This window comes from Schistocerca americana, chromosome 5, assembly GCF_021461395.2.
Source record: "Schistocerca americana isolate TAMUIC-IGC-003095 chromosome 5, iqSchAmer2.1, whole genome shotgun sequence".
Taxonomy (NCBI): domain Eukaryota; kingdom Metazoa; phylum Arthropoda; class Insecta; order Orthoptera; family Acrididae; genus Schistocerca; species Schistocerca americana.
This window is the reverse complement of record NC_060123.1, coordinates 300,197,969-300,220,808: the sequence shown is the minus strand read 5'-3', so window position 1 is coordinate 300,220,808 and position 22,840 is coordinate 300,197,969. Positions and strand designations below refer to the sequence as shown.

The 22,840-nt window shown below is 38.5% G+C and overlaps 1 protein-coding gene across 5 annotated transcripts in view; it reads left to right on the top strand.

Annotated features, from left to right (window-relative positions):
- The window catches only part of LOC124615778 (S phase cyclin A-associated protein in the endoplasmic reticulum), a 590,398-nt gene that overhangs the window by 183,040 nt on the left and 384,518 nt on the right, over positions 1–22,840 (top strand). For all 5 annotated transcript variants that reach the window (XM_047143880.1, XM_047143883.1, XM_047143882.1 and 2 more), the window contains 3 exons: positions 3,723–3,912; positions 10,703–10,815; positions 10,926–11,049. In XM_047143880.1, coding sequence (XP_046999836.1) covers positions 3,723–3,912; positions 10,703–10,815; positions 10,926–11,049 — 427 coding nt within the window. The remainder of the gene's footprint in view (positions 1–3,722; positions 3,913–10,702; positions 10,816–10,925; positions 11,050–22,840) is intronic.

Genomic DNA, 22,840 nt, shown 5'->3' with positions numbered 1-22,840 from the left:
GTTGGCAGTTGGTTCCATCCCACCTGACCTTTGCCTTTCTATGTGTGTTTCACTCTGCATTAGAGCCTTTCTCAAAAGAGACTTCTCTTTCCTGTACATGCTATTGGTACAGCTGACTCCCCTTTCTCTGTCTTCATTTTACTGTGCACCTTTTGCTCCATGTCTGAACCTGTTCTGAAAGAGCCTCCTTTTTCTCATACATGCACTATATGTAGCTCTCACTCTCACTCTGTCTTCATTTAGATTTGTTCCTTGAGGATCCGCAGGCAGTGTGGTGATGGCTACAAATCCGTTTCCCTAAAGGAGGCTCTGCACATCATCCCATCATTAAGAAGATCCACATCTTCCCCATGGAAGCAGTGTCTCAGTTGCATTCTGCTTCTTGTTTGCAAACTGAGGGTTGTAGTTACTTCTATCTTTGCCACCATATTAACAATTCCCAGAATCCTAATACCTTTGGCCAGAATGTACCGTGCACTATCTTTCGAACTACGTTGAACTAGGATTATCTGTGCCCCACTATCCACAAGAAATCTCAATTGATTTTCTGTGCCTTCCTGGCATCTCAATTCTATAAACTTCCTTCATTCCCTATGCTTTACTTTTCTTCTGCATTTGACTCTTCCTCTGTGCATGGTAAGCACAGGTCCATGCAGTCTCTCAAGTAATGACCAGTTTGTTTGCATTTAAAACATGTTACAGGCTTCAATCGCCTAGTTCCTTGCAATTTCCATGGAACATGAGTGGTAAAACTTGGCCTTTGTCACTGGCACTTTTGTACTCTCTCCTCTGTTTCCTGATACGACTGGCCCTTCCTTTCTGACTCTTGTCGGTATGGCAGTCTTGCATTACATGACCTGTATTACCACATACAAAAGACTTTGTCGCTTTCTTTTTGTTTCACAGTGATGCACTGCCACTTAAAGTGTTCCCTATTCTCTGGCCAAGGCTATTGTACTCTCCTCCATGGGAGCAACCTCTAAAGCCTCTGCTAATATTAATTGTTAACTGTACGTACACACTAAGGTCATAATCCTGTCATTGTAAATCACTTCAATGAATACTGTTCTGCTTAAATTCCAAATGAATTCAAGGATATCTTATAATTTCGTCTCTTGCACTGTGTGTCTGATAGCCTCTCTATAGCAGTGCTGCATTGCCTAATTTTCTACTAGTATGGCACACACATCTCACCAACTGGCACTTAGGTCTCAGACTAACAATTTTATGTGCTGGGCCAGGTATTTTAGTTTTTATGAATTTTAACAAAGAATCATCCTGATCTCGATTTGAGTTGAAATGCTGTTATGAAATTGTCGACCAACTCATTTAGAGTATTCTTATTGCATTCCTATTAGTACAAACAGCAAAGTTTCCATGGAGGAAGGTACACATGTTAAACACAAGCAGAGCCAGAGCAAAGTTCTAAGTGTCTACCCCTGGGCACGGCCTACATGGAATACAGATTACTTCACCTGAGTTCCCAGAGTGACTCTCAAAGTCTAGGCTGGGGTCCCTTTCGGGATGACTGCTACTATCTCATTTCTGAGGACTTGACTTCAATCACAGGTGGCCCACTGTTTCCGTATAACCCTCACATCAGACCTGCCCTTCTTGCCATGCCATGTGCCATCTTGAGTCCATATATGGTTACCCAATGCCCATATATGGTCGGCCTCCACACAGACAATAACCTGCCACAACTAGCAGCTTCTTCATGTGGGACTCCACACAGACAATAACCTGCCACAACTAGCAGCTTCTTCATGTGAGACTGTGAGTCTAGCTACATAACATTTCCAGCCAATGCCTAAGTCAACACTGTTCCTATTTTAGACAAACAGTGACATTTGTTACCTGTAAATTAGTTAACTAGTCAATAATTTGACTCTGTTCAGATATGGTAATACATGAAGAAGAGAATTAGTCATCAATGTATTTCTGCTTTTTGTGCACAAATGTATTTGCCATAGATGCAGTAAAATATTAGGCAACTGTTGACAATTTTGATGAGTTTACAGATTAATGAATTTTAAGCTTCATTCATTTACAGTACAGAAGTTTGGAGCATTCACATAATATTCCATGCACCTCTAACTTACCTGGACATGGCCACTTGATTATGCCAAATAAACAAGAGTGTCTTTTAACCATAATGAAAATGCCCCATTTTAGGTGACAAACTGTCTGACAATCCAGTGTATAAGATACCTCTTGACGTTCTTCTGAAGCTTCTCTTCCAAGTACTTTTCATTACCTTAGAATTCAACTGAAAGATTGGGAAGACCACTGTATCTTTATCTGCCTGTGGTATAAGCACATAAACAAGAACTGACAGCTGTTGGTCTAGCTTAGAACTTGCACTGTTTTTCAGAGCATGAAGTACTATAGCCCCAGTGTTTTGAGACCAGGTGAGGTGTGAGAGCAGTCCCACATTGGGAGGGCCATTTTCCATTTAGCTGTCATGATTCAGATTTCCTTAAATTGATCAAGGTGAATGCTGGGAATTGTTACTTTGAAAGGAAACAGGTGGTTTCCTTCTCTACCCTCTTCCTATTTTAGCTTGTGTTCTGTCTCTAATAATATTGCTGTTGACAGACTGTTTTACTCTTCATTCCCAGTTCTATGGTCTGATTGGGATTGGGCATGATTTGGGAGGAGCAGACAAGATGAACATGGAAGAGGCAAAGCAAAGGGTAGTCAGAGTGAGAGAAGAGTGATGGTTTGGGAGCAGCATATACCATCAGTAGAAGAGAACAGAAGTAAGTCATGGAGAGCTCATCCAACAGAAGAGTTGGTGGTGTGTTGCATATGGAGATATGAAGGACAGAAGTTTTGATGGTAGACGGGGGTTTGGCAACAGTAGGTGCCCTTCAGGGTGGGGATGACACAGGATAAAATAAATGAGGAGAAGACCATGGGTAAACAGATGTTGAGGAAGGTTACTACGATTAATATTTAGAGAGAGACCAATGAGGTGACCGGCATGAGATGTGTGGAAATGCCTCAGTATGGTTTCTCTTTGACTCCTGACGATATATAGCTCCTTATGCATTTCACTACATCATAATTTATGTAAGAAAAATTGTTTTTATTGCCCCTGCTCCACCACCACCACCACCACCACCACCACCACCACGACCAAGCATAATCATGTCCTATGCAGTGACATTGCAGTACTGATATTTATAATATGCATGACAGATAATTAAATGAAGTTACTAGTAGTCTCTCTTCTGAAGTTAAAGTTAATAGAGTCTTTGCAGAAGCACTTCTTTTTTCCCACAATTGCTTTGTTTTTGCATTAATTTTCAATTTGTTTCTATTATTACAGTGTTACATTGTGTGACATCACGTGAAGTAAACCCTCCTCCTCCTCCGCCTCTCCACCTCTCCCTTCTTCACTCTCTGTATGTGTATCTGTATATGTTGTTTTTAATAGTGTATCTCACTGTCTACAAAATGAATTGAATGCACTGAATAGATCACTAGCAACAATGAAATTCTGAGTCAGACATGGAGCCATGCACAGTTGAGTTGACTGCTCACAATGAGTAGGGTTCAAGGTTTGGTCTGGTACAAAATTTCAGTTGTGGCTATGTATTCAAGTTTTACTTTTATGCCTTGTAAGTTTATTATATCTTAAAATGCATTATGCTGTACTAACATTTTCAATTTAAGCAGTTCTGAAAATATCTAATCATAATATTCTTGTTTTTTAGAGGGCAGGAATATGAATCCAAGAGGGAGATTCCACAAAAAATAGAGTCTCCAAATAAAGTTCGCCTCCAGAAATGTCTCCGTGATGTTGAGAAGTTACACAACACGCAAGGGAAAGGGCAGTGGCCAAATAATGCTGTAACAGCTCTTGAACGAGCCTTGGGTGAAGTGAACCGCATCCTGTCCAAACAGGTGACAGTTGTTTTTTTATATATATATATATATATATATATATATATATATATATATATATATATATATATATATTTTTTTTTTTCCCAAATTCCTTTTTGAATAAGGTTGCTTTGCTTAGAGTCCATAGTTGCCAGCCACTTTGGTTTTGCCACCACTATAAAAACTATGACTGTTAATGTCCAATGGTAATGAGTGAAAAATGTATACTGTGAACTTTATATGCTGCTACTGGTAAGACTTTTGTTTTGTTTCCAGTACTAATGAACACAATGGTCGGAAATTCACCCACTGCCTTGTTATGACAAGATGAAATCTGACACTATACATTAATAATTATTATCATGTGAGATTGTCATTTTGATAACCCATCGATAACCTGGTACATGTTGCTAGGCAGTGGGTATGTTGTCTGAAAATGGTTCATAGCCAAAGTATTAAAAGTGTTTGCTTTAGGTATATGATTCATAGAGGGCACATAAGCTAATTCTTGTATTATGAAAGCACTGAGTGCGTGTGCTTAGTACCTTTACTAAAGCCAATTAAAATCTGAAGACGATAAATCCACCCAACCTCTATGTAAGGCTGCTGACTAAAGAAGTATTGGTGTCTGCGAATGGGTGACTTATGAAAATATTAGTTCTTTCTTATGCCTGCTGCACACTCATTTCCACCTGACTGGTGGCAGAATATGCATTTATAAAAGTTAGCATGCTTTTTATGTTATTTTCTTATTAGTCAGACTGCAGAAATCTTTAAAAATGCTTAAATAAATTTTGACACTTTAGATGTTCTTTATTGAGAGAGAATTTTTGGTACTACATCTGTGCAATGACGGATATGTATTTCAAACTTCCAACACTTACGTTTTCAGTGTGCTGTTGCTGCATTTCTCTTTACTTCACATGAGGAGTTGTCATACTTAAAAACTGGCTAAGTTTGCAAAGATATTCTCAGTTTCTTCTGGAAATGATGATAAATTCCCAGTTGTTAATTGCACTTCAAAGATCAGTAGTAAACATTTGTCACACTAATGAAAAAAAGTATTGAAAAACTGATGACGAGAAATGATACTTTAATAATTATGAGTGAGTGCTGGAGGCTGCTTTCACCTCCAACCCCACTCCATGAAAACTAACTGCTTTCGTGGTTCACAGTTGCAATTTTTAATTAACATAATCATTTTAAGTGTGCATATATGCTTTTACCCTTGTTTCAGAACTTCTTAGTTACATTTTTAGAAAATGGACTTGGAACTTAAAACCTAGGTCTCTCTCTCTCTCTCTCTCTCTCTCTCTCTCTCTCTCTCTCTCTCTCTCTCTCAAGGGCTAACACGAAGTTTCATATAATCAGGATGATTGCCTGTATCTTACCCATATGTGACATTGCCATTTGTTCAAAATTGTGTTTGATTGAGGCTCGGTCCTGAATCATTTGAAAAGTCAGATGCTCACAAATTCAAAAGTTTCTTATCACCATTGGAGTACTTTTACTAACATGATTTTGGCTTCCCTTGGCGTAAGAAACAATTAACTAAGCAAATTGTGAGTTACATATAATATAATATCTAACACAAACCCTGTTGAAAGTTTTTCCCCCACCCTTTGTTCCTTCCGACTTAATATTACAAAATGTGATAGTCAGTTTTTGTGTGTAACAGGCATCTTAGAGCTATCTAGAGACCAAACCAAATATCAGACCTATGGATTACTTGTCAGGCTCTTCAATCAAAGGTTCTATTCTACACAATTGTATCATTGCATTTTGCAAGGTAAGGTGTCCCAAAACTGAGGCACCTAATATTTAAAAAAAAAAAAAAAAAAAAAAAATGATTTACCCAGTCTATGAGGTTACATATGGTGTCTTTGTTTAGAAGTAGTTAGTTGTAATTTGTTTTTCCATTATAAACTTCTCTTTTTAGACAAAAAATAATTTTGACAAAGAGCTTTGCAGACTGAAAATAAATATGCATGGAGGTATAGAATATTTTCCACATGTATGAAAACATGGACTTTGTAGCTACCAAATTTTGTTGCATGCACAGAAAATTGTGTTCCATCTGTGGATTATTCATTATTGTTTAATTTATTACATGGAGATAATTCACTCCGTGTAATTCTTATGTATGGTGCACTCTGGTCCAAAATATGATATAGTTGTTTCCTAAAACTGATACACTAAATTTTTTCATCATGCAGTTCTATACACTGAAATATGTTTTTCTTGCTGCTGTTGGCAATAATGCAGCTGTTGTCATACCGTGTTTTATGTTATTGTTGACAGTGGCTAGAGAATGTAGACTGTGTTACGTTTGCAAGTTGTTAGTTCTCTGTGATGGGATGCATTAGAGAGACCTTGGAAGGGCACAAATTATTTACCTGACACGTTTTATTCAAATTCAGTTCATGATTTCATGACAGCATCAATCATTTCAAGTCATTTTAGTAATTTCTGTGATACAGTAAAAGAGAGGCCTTTACTGTTGGATGGACACCTTAATTATTTGGATTCCACACTAATTGAAAAAGTGACAAAAGAGGAAGTTGCAATCATGAAACTGCTGCCACAGATAACTGACCAGCTGCAACCTTTAGATAAGTGTTGCTTCAAGCCGTTCAATAACAGTTGATTCAATGGAAAGAAGCAATCCGAGAACATCATCAAAATCAGAATTTGTGGATCTTGTTTCCAAAATTTGACCAGATGCTTCAAAGCCTAAAAACATGGTTTCAGGCTTCAAGAACACTGGAATTTGCCCAGATGTAAGGTCACAGTATGTTGTGTATCAACTGGATCCTGAAATAAGTCAAGAGTTGTAACATTCAAAACAAAAAAGTTTAGTGAAACCATAAATGTCACTGTGACAGGAGAGAGAGAGAGAGAGAGAGAGAGAGAGAGAGAGAGAGAGAGAGAGAGAGGGAGGGGGAAGAGGGTGTAACCCTTACAAACCTGTGACTAAATGTAATCGGATAGACCCATTCTCACTTTTAATAACCTCAGAACAACACAGTAAGCTCATTGCTGAAAAAGAATAACCTCAAAACAAAAAAAACAACAAAAAAAGGCCAAACAGTGAAGAGCAAGGAAACTAAAGCTCTGACCAAAGTTGTAGCAAGTGCATGAAAGAGAGAGGAAACTAAGGAGACTGACTGTGATTCTCAAATCTCTTTCGAGAGTGTTGACAGCCGGGGTGATGTTGACCCTTTTGAAGAGTCCTAACCAGAGTGTACTGTAAAGACTCATTCAGCACATGTAGATGGAGGGGATAATATCTTGGCTAAATGTCAAGGAAGAAAGAGGAATTCATACAGCTACTAATATGTCTGCACCATATGAAAAGATCTGGAAAATGATCTAGAAGTTATGTCTCTAGATTTGTGGGTACTTGATAATTATTAGCATTTATAATGAATAGGTCAAGAACATAGAAGTATGTGTATCTTATTGATTTTACAAAATGTGTAATCATAATGATGAATTCTAAACAGAAGGAAACTTTATATTACAAAAAGAAAGTACCATCACCAAATCAACATGCTAGAAAAGTCCTTCAGTTTATATTATGAATACATATTTTTGCTTCACTGAGAGAGCCCATAGACTGCAGCATCACAAAGTATCTGAAATGTCTGGACATGTTATTGTTGCTTTGGTGAATTTCATTCAGTGTCTAACAAGGGGACTATCAGATTTAGTAATTATAGATTTTGATGAATTTCGGTTATGCTGTAGAGGGATCTGTTATGACTACATGGATAGCAGGTTTTCATGTGACATCCCCTAGTTTTGAGAAAAGAGATATTCAAGTTTTATGCATATCTTCTACACCTGTAACGAGTTTGGATCAAGCAAGTGCAGCACAGCAGCTAGGGTTTATGGCTACCTCGCTAACAGTACAGGTTTGAATACTGACACTGCACTTTTTTTTAAATATTTCTGGATGCAGAGAAATTACTCATAACCAATTGTGATTTTGTTTATTTAATTAATACCAATCAAAATGGCTGCCAGTACCAATCCACATACGAGTGTTCCTATGCAGAACAAGGAGTGAAAACTGTCCATGTGCAGAAAAAAAATTTGTACAAGGTTAGTCCTTCCTTTACAGCACAGTATATTACAATGGTGATAGGAAAGGTATTCCCTTATGTTTTCCTACGTATGCAAGAACCGTTCAGGAAGTTTGGTTGGATTGTTCAAAAAAGAGCGGATAAGTGGACAGATAAATTAGAAAATTTAATTGTGATCTGCACGAAATCAGGGAAGTTGATGATTGTGCTGTACGAAGAGTTTTTAATATCTATCAGTCTTCTGTTCATGGGACAAGATATGTTTCTGTATATTTCACATTTGTAGGGAAGGCAGACTGATTAGACACTTTACAGTCAAACTATAAACTAAACAAAAGCTTGCATCTGCACCATAAAAATTACCCCACAAAAGGGCACTCCACTTTGTCAGTCCTGTGATTTTTGTTTTTACAAGCAGGTTAAAATTTTCATGAAAAAAATTCAGAATGCTTCCACCTTGCTAAAGCCTAATAGAGAAATTGTTTAGAGACAAGATTCCATAAAAAATTCATTCTTTGATTCAGCATAAATTTAGTGCACCTGCATTCACAGTATGGTTCACATCAAAGTCGATCGAAGAAAGAACGGTCTATTTGAATTTGAAAGAACTGTGTTTTCTGGTATCACTTCTGAAAAATCAGTGTGCCTACAGGGTAGTACTTTTCATTAAATGTGCTTAGTGCTCTACAAATCGCTGTTTCAGTTGCTTACACAACAAATGCCATCAAAACTTCTGTTCTAGCATGTCAAGCCAGGTAAGCAATAGTGAGTAATATGGTTCTGTATTGTATGCTGTAACAAATGGAATACACATCTGAAGAAAATTTGTTTGATTTATTAATAAAATTACCATGGCAAAAATGGTAATTTTTGAATAATTTTGCCTGACATGTATGACTTAATGATATTCTGCACAATAAGAAAGAAAGAAAAAGAGAAAAGGAAGGAAAAAATATATAACTACAGAGGCAGGATTTGAACCCTTATTGCCATCGTGGTAGCCACAAACCTTACCTGGCCGAAATGCAATAAACATTACAGGTATTGGGGGTGGTCCCCTTGTAAGCCAGATGTGTTGAAATTTGTGAAGCATAGAAGGAAGTAGTTTCGTATGTGGATCTGTAACATACAGGGATTGACCGGTGGCTAATGAAGTGATAACCAGACATTAGATGTTGCATTTCCAATTCCATTTGCAGATCAAAAAGTAGTTTATGGATGTGCGTTACTGCTAGAAATTTCTGTGTTCTTTTCTCTCCCTCCTGCGAACTATTTATGAATCAGAGTGGCTTGGAAAGGAACCAGGATGGCTTTGGCACATCAAGAGCCCCAGAATCAGTGCTCTTCTTCAATGTGTATTCATCGGAGGGTTGGACAGTTTTGTTTCCAGGCTGTTCTTATTTGTGAGGAGCTTGAAACTCTGTTTTTATAATCCACAGAATTAAACAGCCTGAAAACAGGAAATGGATGATAAAACTATTCAAATTCTACATGTTTCTCGTTGGACCACTAAGCCAAAGTGCTAATGCAAAGACAAATTTGAATGCATGTTAAAAATTGAATCTTTTAACAGTGAAATGTAGTGAAACAAAGCACCAAATGGAGAGGACAATGCACAAGTGTACAGCTGTTACACGTTTCTCCCCATCTATGCTAAAGAGACTCCTATGTCTGCAGACAATGGCCCATGTGCATGAATTAGAGGCACGAGTGACTTTGCACTGGTGCGTGCACCTCCTCCCTCTTTGCGCAATGGCTGGATGCAGATAGCGCACCCAGAAAACTGCACAGGTGTAAACATGCATTAAGAATGTCATATGTTTCTCATACTTTTGACCAGCCATCTCATATTTAACATTTTCATTCAAAAAATGATACAATGTTTTTATTTTTCTAGTCGACATAATTTGTAACTTCAAACAATTAAATGAAGAATCATTTTAAAGCAGCTTATACTCCCTAACATCCACAGGTTTCCCCCATCTTATACTCCTTTTTCAAATGATAGCGCACAGCACTCATTCATCCCTTTCTTTCAGATTTTATCAGGCAAAATCTAGATTTTAGCTAGTGCCTAGCCATCATCATGCACTATTTCGTAGTATAAATTCATGCCCTAGTATGTCAGTCCCCTGTTGTTCAGGCTTCTGTCACAGTAGTCTTGAACAAACTAACCGAAGCCCAAACAACAGGAAACTGATGTACTAGGACATGCATTGATACTATGAAACAGTGCATTGATAATGGCTAGGCTCCAGCGAAAATCTAGATTTGCCTCATAAAACTTGAAAGAAAAGGACAACTGATTGCTTGAAAGTCCTATCACAGTCGTTGAGTGCACCCACAAACCTAATGGAAGGTAACTTGATGGTTGTATTCTTTTTCATCAAAAAATAAAAAATAGTTGTGATTTTTCTACACACCTCTTTAAAAACCTTTTTCCATCTCTGATGACAAGGACTGCTAGTTTTGTATTTGGATCATTTCGTTTCTTCCATGTATTTTTGCTGATTCTGTCGTCATTTTTTATGTCTTCTCATTGCTGTCCATATGCCAGGCTATTGTCAGAATTCAAACTGAACATAATTATTGTGTGTGTGTGTGTGTGTGTGTGTGTGTGTGTGTGTGTGTGTGAGTGTGAGTGTGTTTAGTGTTTTTCTTTCCCTACATTGTTAGGTATGCACCTTTCACATTATTTTGTTTGTGTGTTGTCATTACAGAATACGCTTGATCAGTTGGCTTTCCAGGCACTGAATGGTTTTACTGTGCTTTCAAACATGCTTAATTTGGCTATGGATGTACCTCCAAACATGGCTCCATACTTGTCTTCCAAGTAAGCTAAAATCAAAATCATAGCAATCGGTCTTTATGTACACATACTAATTCTTTTTACCAATTTGAATTAAATGGTGTAGTTTCTAATATTAATTATGTCTTTTTCAGATGCTATGTAACAGTATGTACGTCATATACTCTTGCTTGTCAAGCAAATGAAGTAAACTGCAAATACGTTTTGTTTAGCAATAAAGTGAGCACAGTATTGGACCTTCTTCACCACAGATTAACAGTAAGTTATTGTTGCTGTTCTTTTGGGAAAAAAATTTTCTTTCATTTTACCAGATGAAGGTTTTGTGGCATATAATGCAGTAATTTTTTCACATTGATTCCTGTTTCAGTTATTTGTTATGCAGCATTTTACCACACCACCTGCCATTGGATGTAGTAAAACTTCTTGAATTTTGTTTCTATTACTGTACAGTTTCGGCTACAGACTACCGATATTTTTAAATGTAATCTTGGAATAAATATAAGTAGCACTTATTTGAAGATAAAATAACTACAGATATATTGTTGAAACAATGTACAAAAGAGTACTTAACGTGAGTGTAACCCAACTGAATGGTTGTACATGTGGCAAAGTCCAAGAACTCCACACATATAGTAGTGAATCATAGGAGATTGGTCCAGCATGTAATAGAAGTGAACTTGGGTATGATACTGCTTAGCTGAAATGCACAGTAAAAGAATCAAAGTAATGAAAAGTTTTACTTCATCTAATGGAAGCCAGTGTGATAAAAAATATTGTTCAGATGACTTGTAGGGCTGACCGATAAACCTAGTGATAAATGCACCATGACCAAATGAATGGTAGGTGCTGTGCAGGCACCCTTAAAATCTCTTAAAATCGCATTAATTTTGGAGCTTAGATGAATACACAAGGTATCCTATTTCTTAAATGATGTCAAAGTGATAGTGTATCCCACATTACCTCAAGAGCTAGGAAGCTATTCTGGATAAAAAATATTGGGACAAATCTGCAAGTCAACACTATTTCACACAGAATGGTAAATCATGATTTGTGCATATGGATGATGACTATCTAAAAAACCGCACAATTTTGTAAGTACTAGCTTACATTCTAGTTGTCACTTGAAACTGAGTTTGAACTATTTATTAACGAGAGCCATAATGTTATAGACAGGTATGAACCACCAAGTATTATTGTCTTTATTCTATGTTAATTACAAACAGAACTGGCAAACCATCTACAGATTTTAAGTTTTGTGTAGATTTTTTATATTTTTATATACTGTAGACTGTGAAGATATCAAATGTACAGCTGAAATTTGTTATGACTGTCAATATATAATATGATTGCATCTAAAAAAAAAAAAAAAAAAAAAAAAGGTATGATACATCAATCATCTTTCTCTGTAGACAGAACATTGTTTCTTCCAAATATTTCTTGAGAGTGAGAATGTAGTGGTATGGAAATGATTAAGAGCTGCAGTATGTAAGCAGTGTGGGTTATAGTTATTGTCAGGTATTAATTATACTCTGAAATGTCAGATGGACTTTCCACTTCATATATTAACTGGCAGATGATCCCCCTGGGTGAATTGTAGCTAGGTTCTGTTTCAGATTTTTTCTTGATTTCACTAGTTGGCCAACACATGTTTGTGCATAGACAGCTTTGTTCTGAGGTGATGAAAACCAAATTGCTGCACGTAATGGGCATTCAGTGTTTCAAGAGATAATGGTTACCCACTGAGTGACCTATACTGCAGAGAGAAGATACACAGAGCACTACAACCTTCATTGTTGACCACATATTTTCTAACAGAAATTAAAAGCTGCCACCTAAGTGGATATATCGACTCAGGCACAACCCAACAGCTTCTACAAATGGAACTGCAAGGCAGTCGCTATCCCCACTGTAATAACATGTGCAGACCAATTGCACAAAGTGCTGAGACCATAAAAATACTGCAAACTGCATAATAATAATAATAAGCATCATAAAATACAGTAAGCAACATCTCAAAATGCTCATTCCCATCAACATTGCTACTGATAAAGAAAGTGAAAAAATGGAAGCGTATAAGAACAGGTCTAAAACTGTCAGCTCATTCCATAGTCGTGTTTACTGATGAGTCTGAAAAGAATCCTTAAATAAAAGTAAACATATGTGAAGTGTGTCAAAGGGAATCATCAGTTCATCCTCTGAACCATCAGCTCCTATGTGTACACAGTTTGGGCTTTGGGCAGCATGGAAGTGATGAAACCTCACCTATCAAATTACTTTGATACTGTAATGAAACCTGAATGGGACAGTGAACATATAGAGGAGCTGCAACTAATAGCACACAGAAGCTGATATTATTTAAGACTCCAAGCATCACATTTTAAAGATGTTGAAACTTGTATGCTAGGATATTACGGTCTCCACCAAAAGGAGGACATAAGTGAGGAAGGAGCTAAAGAAGGTGTTCCCATCTTGTTAATGAAACATATCTTACCTCGCCTGTCACCCTCAACATCAACTTGCAAGCAGTCTCTGTAATAGTTTATGTGCTGTTTCGGTAACTGCACGTTTATCACACATATACTCTAATAACACCGCAGAACATGGGGCTCTGACAGTCCTTGAGGCACAGCTTCCCTGTTTGTTCCTAGAATTGTTTGAGATGGTGCAGCGATAAAATACTGGTCTCATGTAGAGAAGGATGGCTGTTCAAATCCCATCTGACAATGCAGATTTAGTTTTTCCATTACTTCCATAAAATTGCTTAACTGTAATGTCGAGATCATTTTTTTTTTTTAAAAGGACACAGCTGATTTCTTTCCAAAATCTGCATGTGTGCTGTATCTCTAATAGCCTCGTTGTTGGTGGGATGTTCAACCCATCTCAGTTTACATTGTTCAAGACATCTCAATAAGTTCTTCAGCTCTCATACAGCTCAGTGAGAAATGGATGACGATTTACACTAGTGACTGTTCACAGTTAGGTACACTTTGCAGACTGGGCAATGCCTAAAAGGGAACTGTCAAAATGGATATTGTACAGCCAACCAGCTGTATTTGAACAGTGCAACAATTTCCAAAAATGTGTGTGTCTCATCATAATTCACTGATTTATGTTCCACAGTTTCCAGGCTAGCTATTTATATATTCTGTTCTCTTGGTGCATAAATAATGCAACTAGGGATTGATATGCACTTTGTGGAAGTCCAAATACATAGAGCTAGCAGCTGTTTGGGTCTAGGACAAGGAACTAATGAACTGTTAAAAGTAGCAGGATGAAATGTGACAAGTGTTGCTGCACCAAGTAAGCTGTTCCACTATCTCAAAACAAATATGGAAATCTATCATAATGATTTCCAGATAGAGCAGTCAGCCACCTCTAACAGCTATGCTGAAAGAAGGATGTCTTTCCAAACAGTAACTGCAGGCCACTCAGAGATTGGTAGGACATTTAACCAAGACTACAACCATCACCAGCCTGGATCAGGTTTCCTGTAGAGAGGGTTACATTGGACTTTTGATACAACATTTCTGAACCCCTGCCAATGGACTTGCCGCAGTGGTAATAACGGTTCCCATCAAATCACCGAAGTTATATGTTGTTGGGCTTGGCTGGCACCTGGATGGGTGACTGCCCACTGCCAAGTGTTGTTGGCAAATGGGGTGCACTCAGCTCTTGTGAGGCAAATTGAGAAGCTGGTTGATGGTGAAGTAGCAGCTCTGGTCCAAAAACTGACAGTGGCCGGGAGAATGGTCTGCTGATCACACGCCCCTCCATATTTGCATCCAGTGACGCCTAAGGGCTGAGGATAACGTGGCGGTCGGTCAGTACCATTATGGTCTTGCGTTAGTTTAGTGTAGTGTTTATTTCTGAACCCCCTTTTATTTGAGAGAGAGAGAGAGAGAGTGGACGGGGGAGAGGGGGGGGGGGGGGGGGGAGAAGGAGGAGGAGGAGAAGAAGAAGAAAATACTGAATCAAGTGTGGCATGCTGTGGCACACTGACAGAAAATTAAGTGAAGTTATTATAGAAGTTTTTAACTGTGGCAGACTTCACAGTCTCCCAGCTTATGGAGGGAGGCAGTATGGCCACCATCCTCAAAATCACAGATGGAACAAATATCTAAGTAATTACAAAGGTATTGGCATAACATCCTCAGTTCTGAGCTTATATTTTATGAATACAAAGTTTATATTGGTTATCAGTGCATTGTTCTGTGACAAAATAAAACTAAAATGCCATACTAAATTAAAAATTGAAACAATGGAAACCAGGTATCAACAGTGTAAGAAAAAGATAGATTGCTGCTCACCATAAAATAACACGTTGAGTTGCAGGCAGGCACAACGAAAACACATGTACACATCACCTTTTGGCCAAAACCTTCATAAGAAAAGGAAACACACAGACACACATTTGTTCTTACAAGCAAGCACACCTCACACACATGACCACTATATTCAGCTGCTCAGACCAGGATTCTGGTCTGAGTTGATGGAGATGGCTGTTGGGTGCATGAGGTGTGCTTGTGTGCTTGTGTGTGTGTGTGTGTGTGTGTGTGTGTGTGTGTGTGTGTGTGTTTATTTATTGATGAAGGCTTTTTGGCGGAAAGCTTCTGTCTTAAGTGTCCTTTTGTTGCCTGTCTACAAATCAGTGTGTCACCCTTATGGCGAGTAGCACTTTATCTTTTCCTTAGATTAAAAAGTCGGTGTGACTCATCAAAATTTTAGGATATGTTCAGAGTGAATACTGTTTGTTAGAATATAACTGGAATACATGCACTACCCAGAAAACTCAGTATTAAACATCTAAATGGTATTAAACATCTAAATGGTATGAAACAGTGGCACTGGAATGTGAAAGCGTAGGTCATTGCTGAATTGTAGACCCAGTGCTGCACAGAAAAAAGTATCTTGCTGTATTCTTGTGGTGAAATAAACAGTCACTCATTCAGTAGTGTACTGTTAACATATTGCAGGATATTCTAAGTACATTGTACTTAAAGTTGCTAAAAACAGAGAAATTATCTTTATTTCTCATAGAAATGCAGACTGTATGATAAACAGCTTTCTTCAACAAGATACTACCACCTACTGGGAACATGCAGAAACGAAAATAAGTGATGGACGGAAGATACATGACATAAAGTGTAATATGCAATCAGGTACAGACAGTTCAGTTTACTCCTTGAGCCAAAAGAATAATAAAAGTTGGATGTAGCATATATGTTACATAGGCAGGTGGTTAAAGAACTCTGTAGTGCAGACCTTGAAGCAAAAGGCAACTGTTGCCTTACCTAAAGATGAGGACTTTCCTTAGTCAAAGAATGTACCAGTTCAATGCTGTCTTCATAGAAAAGTCACTTGCGTAAGTGCAGCAGCATCAGGTTGTTGATGGTAGATCGATACTTCCTGAACCCACGGTGATGGGTTCCTATGAAAAGAGCATTAAATTGGCACATGCATTGATTTAGATAAATTATACATTTAGGCTTCATCAATTTGTTTTTCATGATAGGCAGCCTGTGTTCCTATTGTCTTTCCTAATATAAAGCTGTATTCGGTCATAAGATGGTGAAGTCGTGCTTTACATATTTGAGTAGCAGAATGAATTCCCTTAAGAAATTATTTTAAGTGCAACCCTTTCCACTATTGCCACCAGTCAGTTCCATATTCATGGACAATTCTGGATGTTTGTACCCTCCTTCAACCTGTGTCATTTCAAACTAATGGTAATCAAGCTAGAGGAAGGGGCTACACAAACTAGTTTTAAATTTTTTGCAAACTGGTGTGCACATGTTTGTTTGTTTATTTTTATCTGCTCTAAAATGGTTCAAATGGATCTGAGCACTATGGGACTTAACATCTATGGTCATCAGTCCCCTAGAACTTAGAACTACTTAAACCTAACTAACCTAAGGACGTCACATAACACCCAGTCATCACGAGGCAGAGAAAATCCCTGACTCCGCCGGGAATCGAACCCAGGAACCTGGGCGTGGGAAGCGAGAACGCTACCCTACGACCACGAGATGCGGACTTATCTGCTCTCATCATCATCTTCATTTACCTATTTAACAAATGAGGGATGCCATATCAAGATTCAACATGGTTTCTGGCTCTTAACTTTGTTGCATGAGCACCCTGAAAGCAGGCTTTTTGAAGGTGAAGGCAAGGTCCATGTTAACACTTATCATCTGTAAGTACAGCAGCCCTAGGTCTTGGGGAGCAGACAGGGTGCACATACTCTACTATTCAAGGTTTAGTGAGATTGTAGATGGCATGTGGGTGCTGAGCATACAGATCTGTGGGATCTACTTGCTCAACATCCTCAGTGCAATCAGTCGTGATGGCATTAGGCTGGCCGCAAGCTCTCACAGGCCCAGTTGCATGCACAGCTTTTGTACTGTGGCTGTTTTGGTTGTCACTTGGCATCAGGTGGCAGCTCCTCTTTTTGGCATACAGGTTCTTACTTGTACCAGAACCAGTAAACCACACTTTGCACACCCTGTTGTGGAACCAAGTTTCATTACACATCTGTAACAAATACTGGTTCTTTGAATTTGTGAAACTATTTTGCCACTTTTCCAATGATTATGATTTCCAGTTTCCAAGCCATCTTCATAAAAAACTTGTATAAACTTACTTGAATATTTTCATTTGCTTAAAATGTATCCCATCAAAATGACTTTACATTGATCCAAAATCCTCAGCCACTACTTCAAAAGTAGGTTTCTTGTGTATCTTATAATTATGTGCTACATTTCCCCGCTATTATCTCATAATGCCAAATCTTCTATTTGTCTTCTGCGTAAGTCTTTTTTAAATTTTTTGAGAACAATAGGCCTATCCTTGTTCAAAATAATTATTCTCTAATTTCATTGTAAATTATGTGAAAAAAGGTTATTTTTGAGAATTTTTGGATGCTTACAAAACCATATTTTCATAAGTTACCAGTACAAGTGTTTTGGATATGTAATTTATTTTTGTTGCAAATCAGTGTTTGTGGTTTGCAGTTGTGCCAAAGAATGCATCACCTCTCAGTTTCATTGTATATCAATGCACATACACATGTGTTTTTGAGAATTTTTGGAAGCTACCATTGTCCTTAGTAAAAACTACGAGAATTTGTAGTAAACTGGTGTTTTTGATTTAGTTACTGTAGCAGATTTTCTAGCAAACATGTTATGTAGGATCTAGTTTCCCCTCAAAGAGGAGTAACTGTATATATGATCTGCATTTATCATAAATTAACTCTGCTTTTGAGTTTTCCAACAACCTTGAGGATTGCCCAGAAAGTAATGCACTGCGTTTTTTTTCTCAGCCGAAAACAATGCTACGAATGCAAAACTTTAGATAGCATAGCTGTAGGATAGTTTCTCACTGCAGAGAAAGAAACTGTGGGGAATTTTCACAAATGCTTGTGCAAAGTCTTCGGAGCATCTGCTGTCGACAGAAGCACAACTAGTCACTGGGCACAGAGGGTGAGGTAATCAGAAGGCGGTTCAGCAGAGCTCCACAATTTACAGCGGTAAGGGAGACCATCCGTGGCTGTCGCACCTGACCTACCTAGCCCCCTCGGACTTCCACTTGTTTGGGCCATTAAAGGATACCATTTGTGGAAGACATTTTGAGGATGATGAGGAGGTAATTCACACATTTAATCACTGGCTTCACCACCAGGACATGGACTGGTACTGACAGAGGGTATACATGCCCTTGTTTTGCACTGAAGGAAGCCCATAGAACGGGATGGAGATTACATGGAAAAATAGCACCATTCTTTCCTGTGTGTAATTCTCATTATTTTCAACAAAGAATTGTTGAAGGAAAAAAAACTATGATGCATTACTTTCTGGACAATCCTCTTATAATTAACATCAAAATGTCTTAGGAAACTGGTAATTTTTACCACAGATTTTGTGTTACTTTAATGGAAATCTCCTTTTGTGTATTTGCTTCAGTTCTTGTATGAAATTAGCAACCTTCTAGCTCAACAGATTAAAAGATAATCAACAAGCTTAAATTAAAGTTTTTTGTTCGATGCCTTTTTATACATTGCACCAGCCAAAACACAGCCCCACTGTGAATGCTGTTCTTGAACATGGGATGAGTTGGTTGACATTTGTAAGCAGCTGGAAATCGCGCTGACCACTGTCAAACAATTGGCAGCTGCTGTGAATCGGTGTGTTAGAAGAGCTCCTGAGAGTCATGTACCTGTGATATCAATGCCAGGTGTACCTCAAGTACTATCCTGCCCTGTGGGTCATGTCTCGTCTGTAGAAAGTACAGGTTCTGTCATTACTCATCCACTTGATTGTAAGTGGCATTTCAATGGTAGATCTAGCTGGCCTGTACAGGGTGGATGGGCACCAGGGAGGACTCAGGGTGTTGTTAAGTCTCCCCAATCTACAAGTCTGAATGCTGTCTTTCACTGAAACCAAAAATGTGCACTCCGTACGTATGCCTGAGCACCTCATTCAGAGGTTTGAGGCCTCCCTCAGGCATGGGTGTATGTGTCATCCTTAGCGTAAGTTAGCTTAAGTAGTGTGTAAGCTTAGGGACCAATGGCCTCAGCAGTTTGGTCCCATAAGACCTACCACAAATTTCCAATTGCACTTCATTCAACATGTTGAAGAGGCTCTTTCAGCAGCCATTGAGAGAACACTTTACAGCCAACTGCAGACTGTGGCACACATTGGAACAAATGGTGCCTTTCATATGGACTCTGAGGTCATACTTGGGTAATTCCAGCAACTGGAAGAGCAGATTGAGAAGACCAGGCTTGCGCATGGAGTTTCAATGAAGCTCACAACTTGCAGCATCATCCCCAGGACTGATTGTGGCACTTGAGTTCTGAAGTGAGTGAAAGGGCTGAACCAGACTTCAAACATTCTGTAACAAGCTACTGCGACTACTTAGACTTGCACCATAGGGTTGAGACCTGTAGGGCCCGTAAATGGGTCAGGTATATGCTACACATCAGACGCTGCTACTCACGTAGTTGACTGTGTGTAGAGTGCACACAAGGGCTTTTTAGATTAGGAGACTTTCCACCCGATCCATATAACGATAGCTGTAGGAAACCCAGAAGAATCAGTGTACGATGGAAAGAAATGCCTCGCACAGGTGAGAGTATTAAAACACTAATGATAAACTGCTGAAGCAGTCACAACAAAGTGCCAGAGTTTGAAAGCTGTGAAGCTCACATAATACTAGGAACAGAAAGCTGGTTAAAACCTGAAATTGATAGCAGTGAGATTTTTTGGAAAAAAATTAAATTTACATTGTAAGTATGGGCAAATGGGAAATGGAAGTGGTGTATTTGTTACAGTAATCAATAAACCCAAATCCCTGGAGTCAGAAACTGAAGCTACATGTGGAATTGCTTGGGCAAGACTCAGTATCAGGAGTTGGGACAAAATGATAATTGGATTCATCTGTCACCTACCTGACTAATAGCCGGATGTAACTGAAAACTTTTGAGAAAATCTCAGATCACTTGTACATACATTCCCCAATCGTAATACATTCCCCAATCGTACTGTAATCATTGGTGGAGACTTAAATCATACAAAAATTAACCGAGAAAATTACAGTTTTGCCACTGGTGGTCATGATAAGACATTCTGTGAAACATTGGATCTAATGGCAACAAATAGACCTGACCTCTTTGAGGTGGTCTGCATCAAAAGTGGCACCAGTGACCAAGATGTAGTTGCGGCAACACTGATTACAAAGTACAAAGGGCAACTAAAACAAGCAGAAAGATTCTTATGTTCAGTAAGCATATTTCAATTAGGAACTTCAAACTTTCAGCACAGGGCTGGAGCATGTAGAGGAACTATGTCTGAAATTTAAGAGAATAGTAGACCATGCACTGGATAGGTATGTACCCAGTAGAACAGTTCATAAAGAAACTTCTAAAGAAACAGAGATTACTGCATAATAGGTGTGAAACAAAGCATAGGGATGTACAGGGTGTATACATGGACAAGAAAAAAAAAAAAAATTCCCAGATCCCGGATTTCCCGGGTGAAAATACACTTTTTCCGTGTTAAGTGACAGTATACTTTACCACGGCGCTGTAAAACTTATCAATCCTTAGAATGTTTATGGTTTTATACACAGGTGTAGAATTTGCCAGCACTGTAGAAAATGAAACGGAGGGTGGGGGGGTGGGGGGTGGGTGGGGCGGGGGGGAAATCACGGTTTGGAAATATCTTTAATGTGCAGCAACAGGTACGCTGCATTTTTTCGTGTTACGGAGGTATAAATTCGAATTCCACTGAACACTTCATGTTACTTTCCGAAGCAATGAAATCGAGATTGCGACGCGCTTTTGTAAGCCAGTCATAGCTCATGTCACGTGATCTCGCCATCTGATGACAGCATAGGACACGTGATGTAGTCAGCCAATAGCAAGATCACTCTTAAGTAGCGCGAACACACAAAAAAGAAAAGTTAATGGTTTAAGTTAATATACATAGTGTTGCTACAAGAAAAACAAAGCTTTCAGAAATAATATTGGTCACTAAGATTAATAAGCTGCAAGAGAAGCTAAGCTTCCACATATAATGCTGATCTTTTTGCGCGCGTTACACTTTAAGATACATCACACAAATGAGCCAGTAAAATTTTTAATAACGACGTAAATGTCTGATCTTCTGGGCTCATAATTCTTCCAGATGGTCGTCCTCAAAGAGTTGATTTTTAAATAAGAGTCAAACGCTTTGTGATTTAAGAAATTCATCGTACATTCTTCCACATAGTTCTTCTTGAGTGAAAGGAAATTTACTTTGAAAGTAATACTTTTCAAACCACCATAAGCAATATTTTCCCGTGACCTGTTAGAAATGGGTTCGTTTCAGCAGTTGCCAGAGAGCGCCAGATAACAGGTGTCACTGCGCCTGCGCAGCTACGATGACTCAGGAAGCCCGCATGTTCGTACGTGTAAAACATTAAGAGATCTTGCATTATGTCATAAAAGAAACAAGACACCACAGGATACTTCAAGAGCATCTGAATTTCGTGAACCATACTAAAATGCATAATTCGCCTTAAAGTGGACAATCGTATGTCCAGATTCGGATGTAAATTTTCTTGAGTACCAGTGCTGCATTATCTCATGTTTGGCTCTTTATTATGGCATAATGCCATACGAGCTAGAAGATGGAAAACGTGCACTTGAAATGCAGCGAACAGTTGAAACTAGCTAACAGTGTGAAATTAAACACTTCGTTTCAAATAAAGTGACTGCCTCGGTGCAAAAGACTAATAAAAGCCAAATCTCTTTAGCAAACCGACAAAAATAACTTCATTGTTCTGCGAGACGATTAATGTTTGACTGTCAGAAAGGTGGAAATAAAACCTGAAACTAACAACATGTTTTAGCCTTCCGTAATTATGCGAACGTATTTTAATTCATATGGTAGCCCCTGGCCACAGAAATTCGTTATGTTTTCATTTAATGTGAGAGCAATAAACGAAGAGGAAACATCAAAATCACTAAACGTAAACACAGGTCACGTGGAGACTACCCACCTCCCCACTACAACTCAGACTGCTCTGTGCATCAGCCCTGGACCTACGATATTTCCGAACCGGGACAATACTAGATAGTGGCACCCAGCCACACTTCTGTAGCCAGAAGCGGGAGAAAGTACTACTCAGACGCGACTCAACTGCGCATGCGCAAGAGCTCGCCCGCAACTGCTCAAATGAATCTAATGTAAAAACACTGTCACGTCACGCTCATTGGAGGCAATTTGTTGTTAGGAAGCACTGCATATTCTTCCTAAAGCCTTTGACACACTTTGGTTGGCAGACGCTTGTATGAGCACTGTGTTTTGTTGTTGTATATGGCGCATTTCCTTTGCAACTTAAGTTTTATTTTCGTTTTTTTCCCTCTCGTTCATGTTTTGTTGCTGCAGTATTATTCTGCAGAAGCGGGATACAGTAATATCCTTCGTTAGAGTATTGGTTATTACCAGTCAAAATCACAAAAATTTAACTGGTAACTAAACAATGAAAAATTCCCGGAATTCTAAAAAAT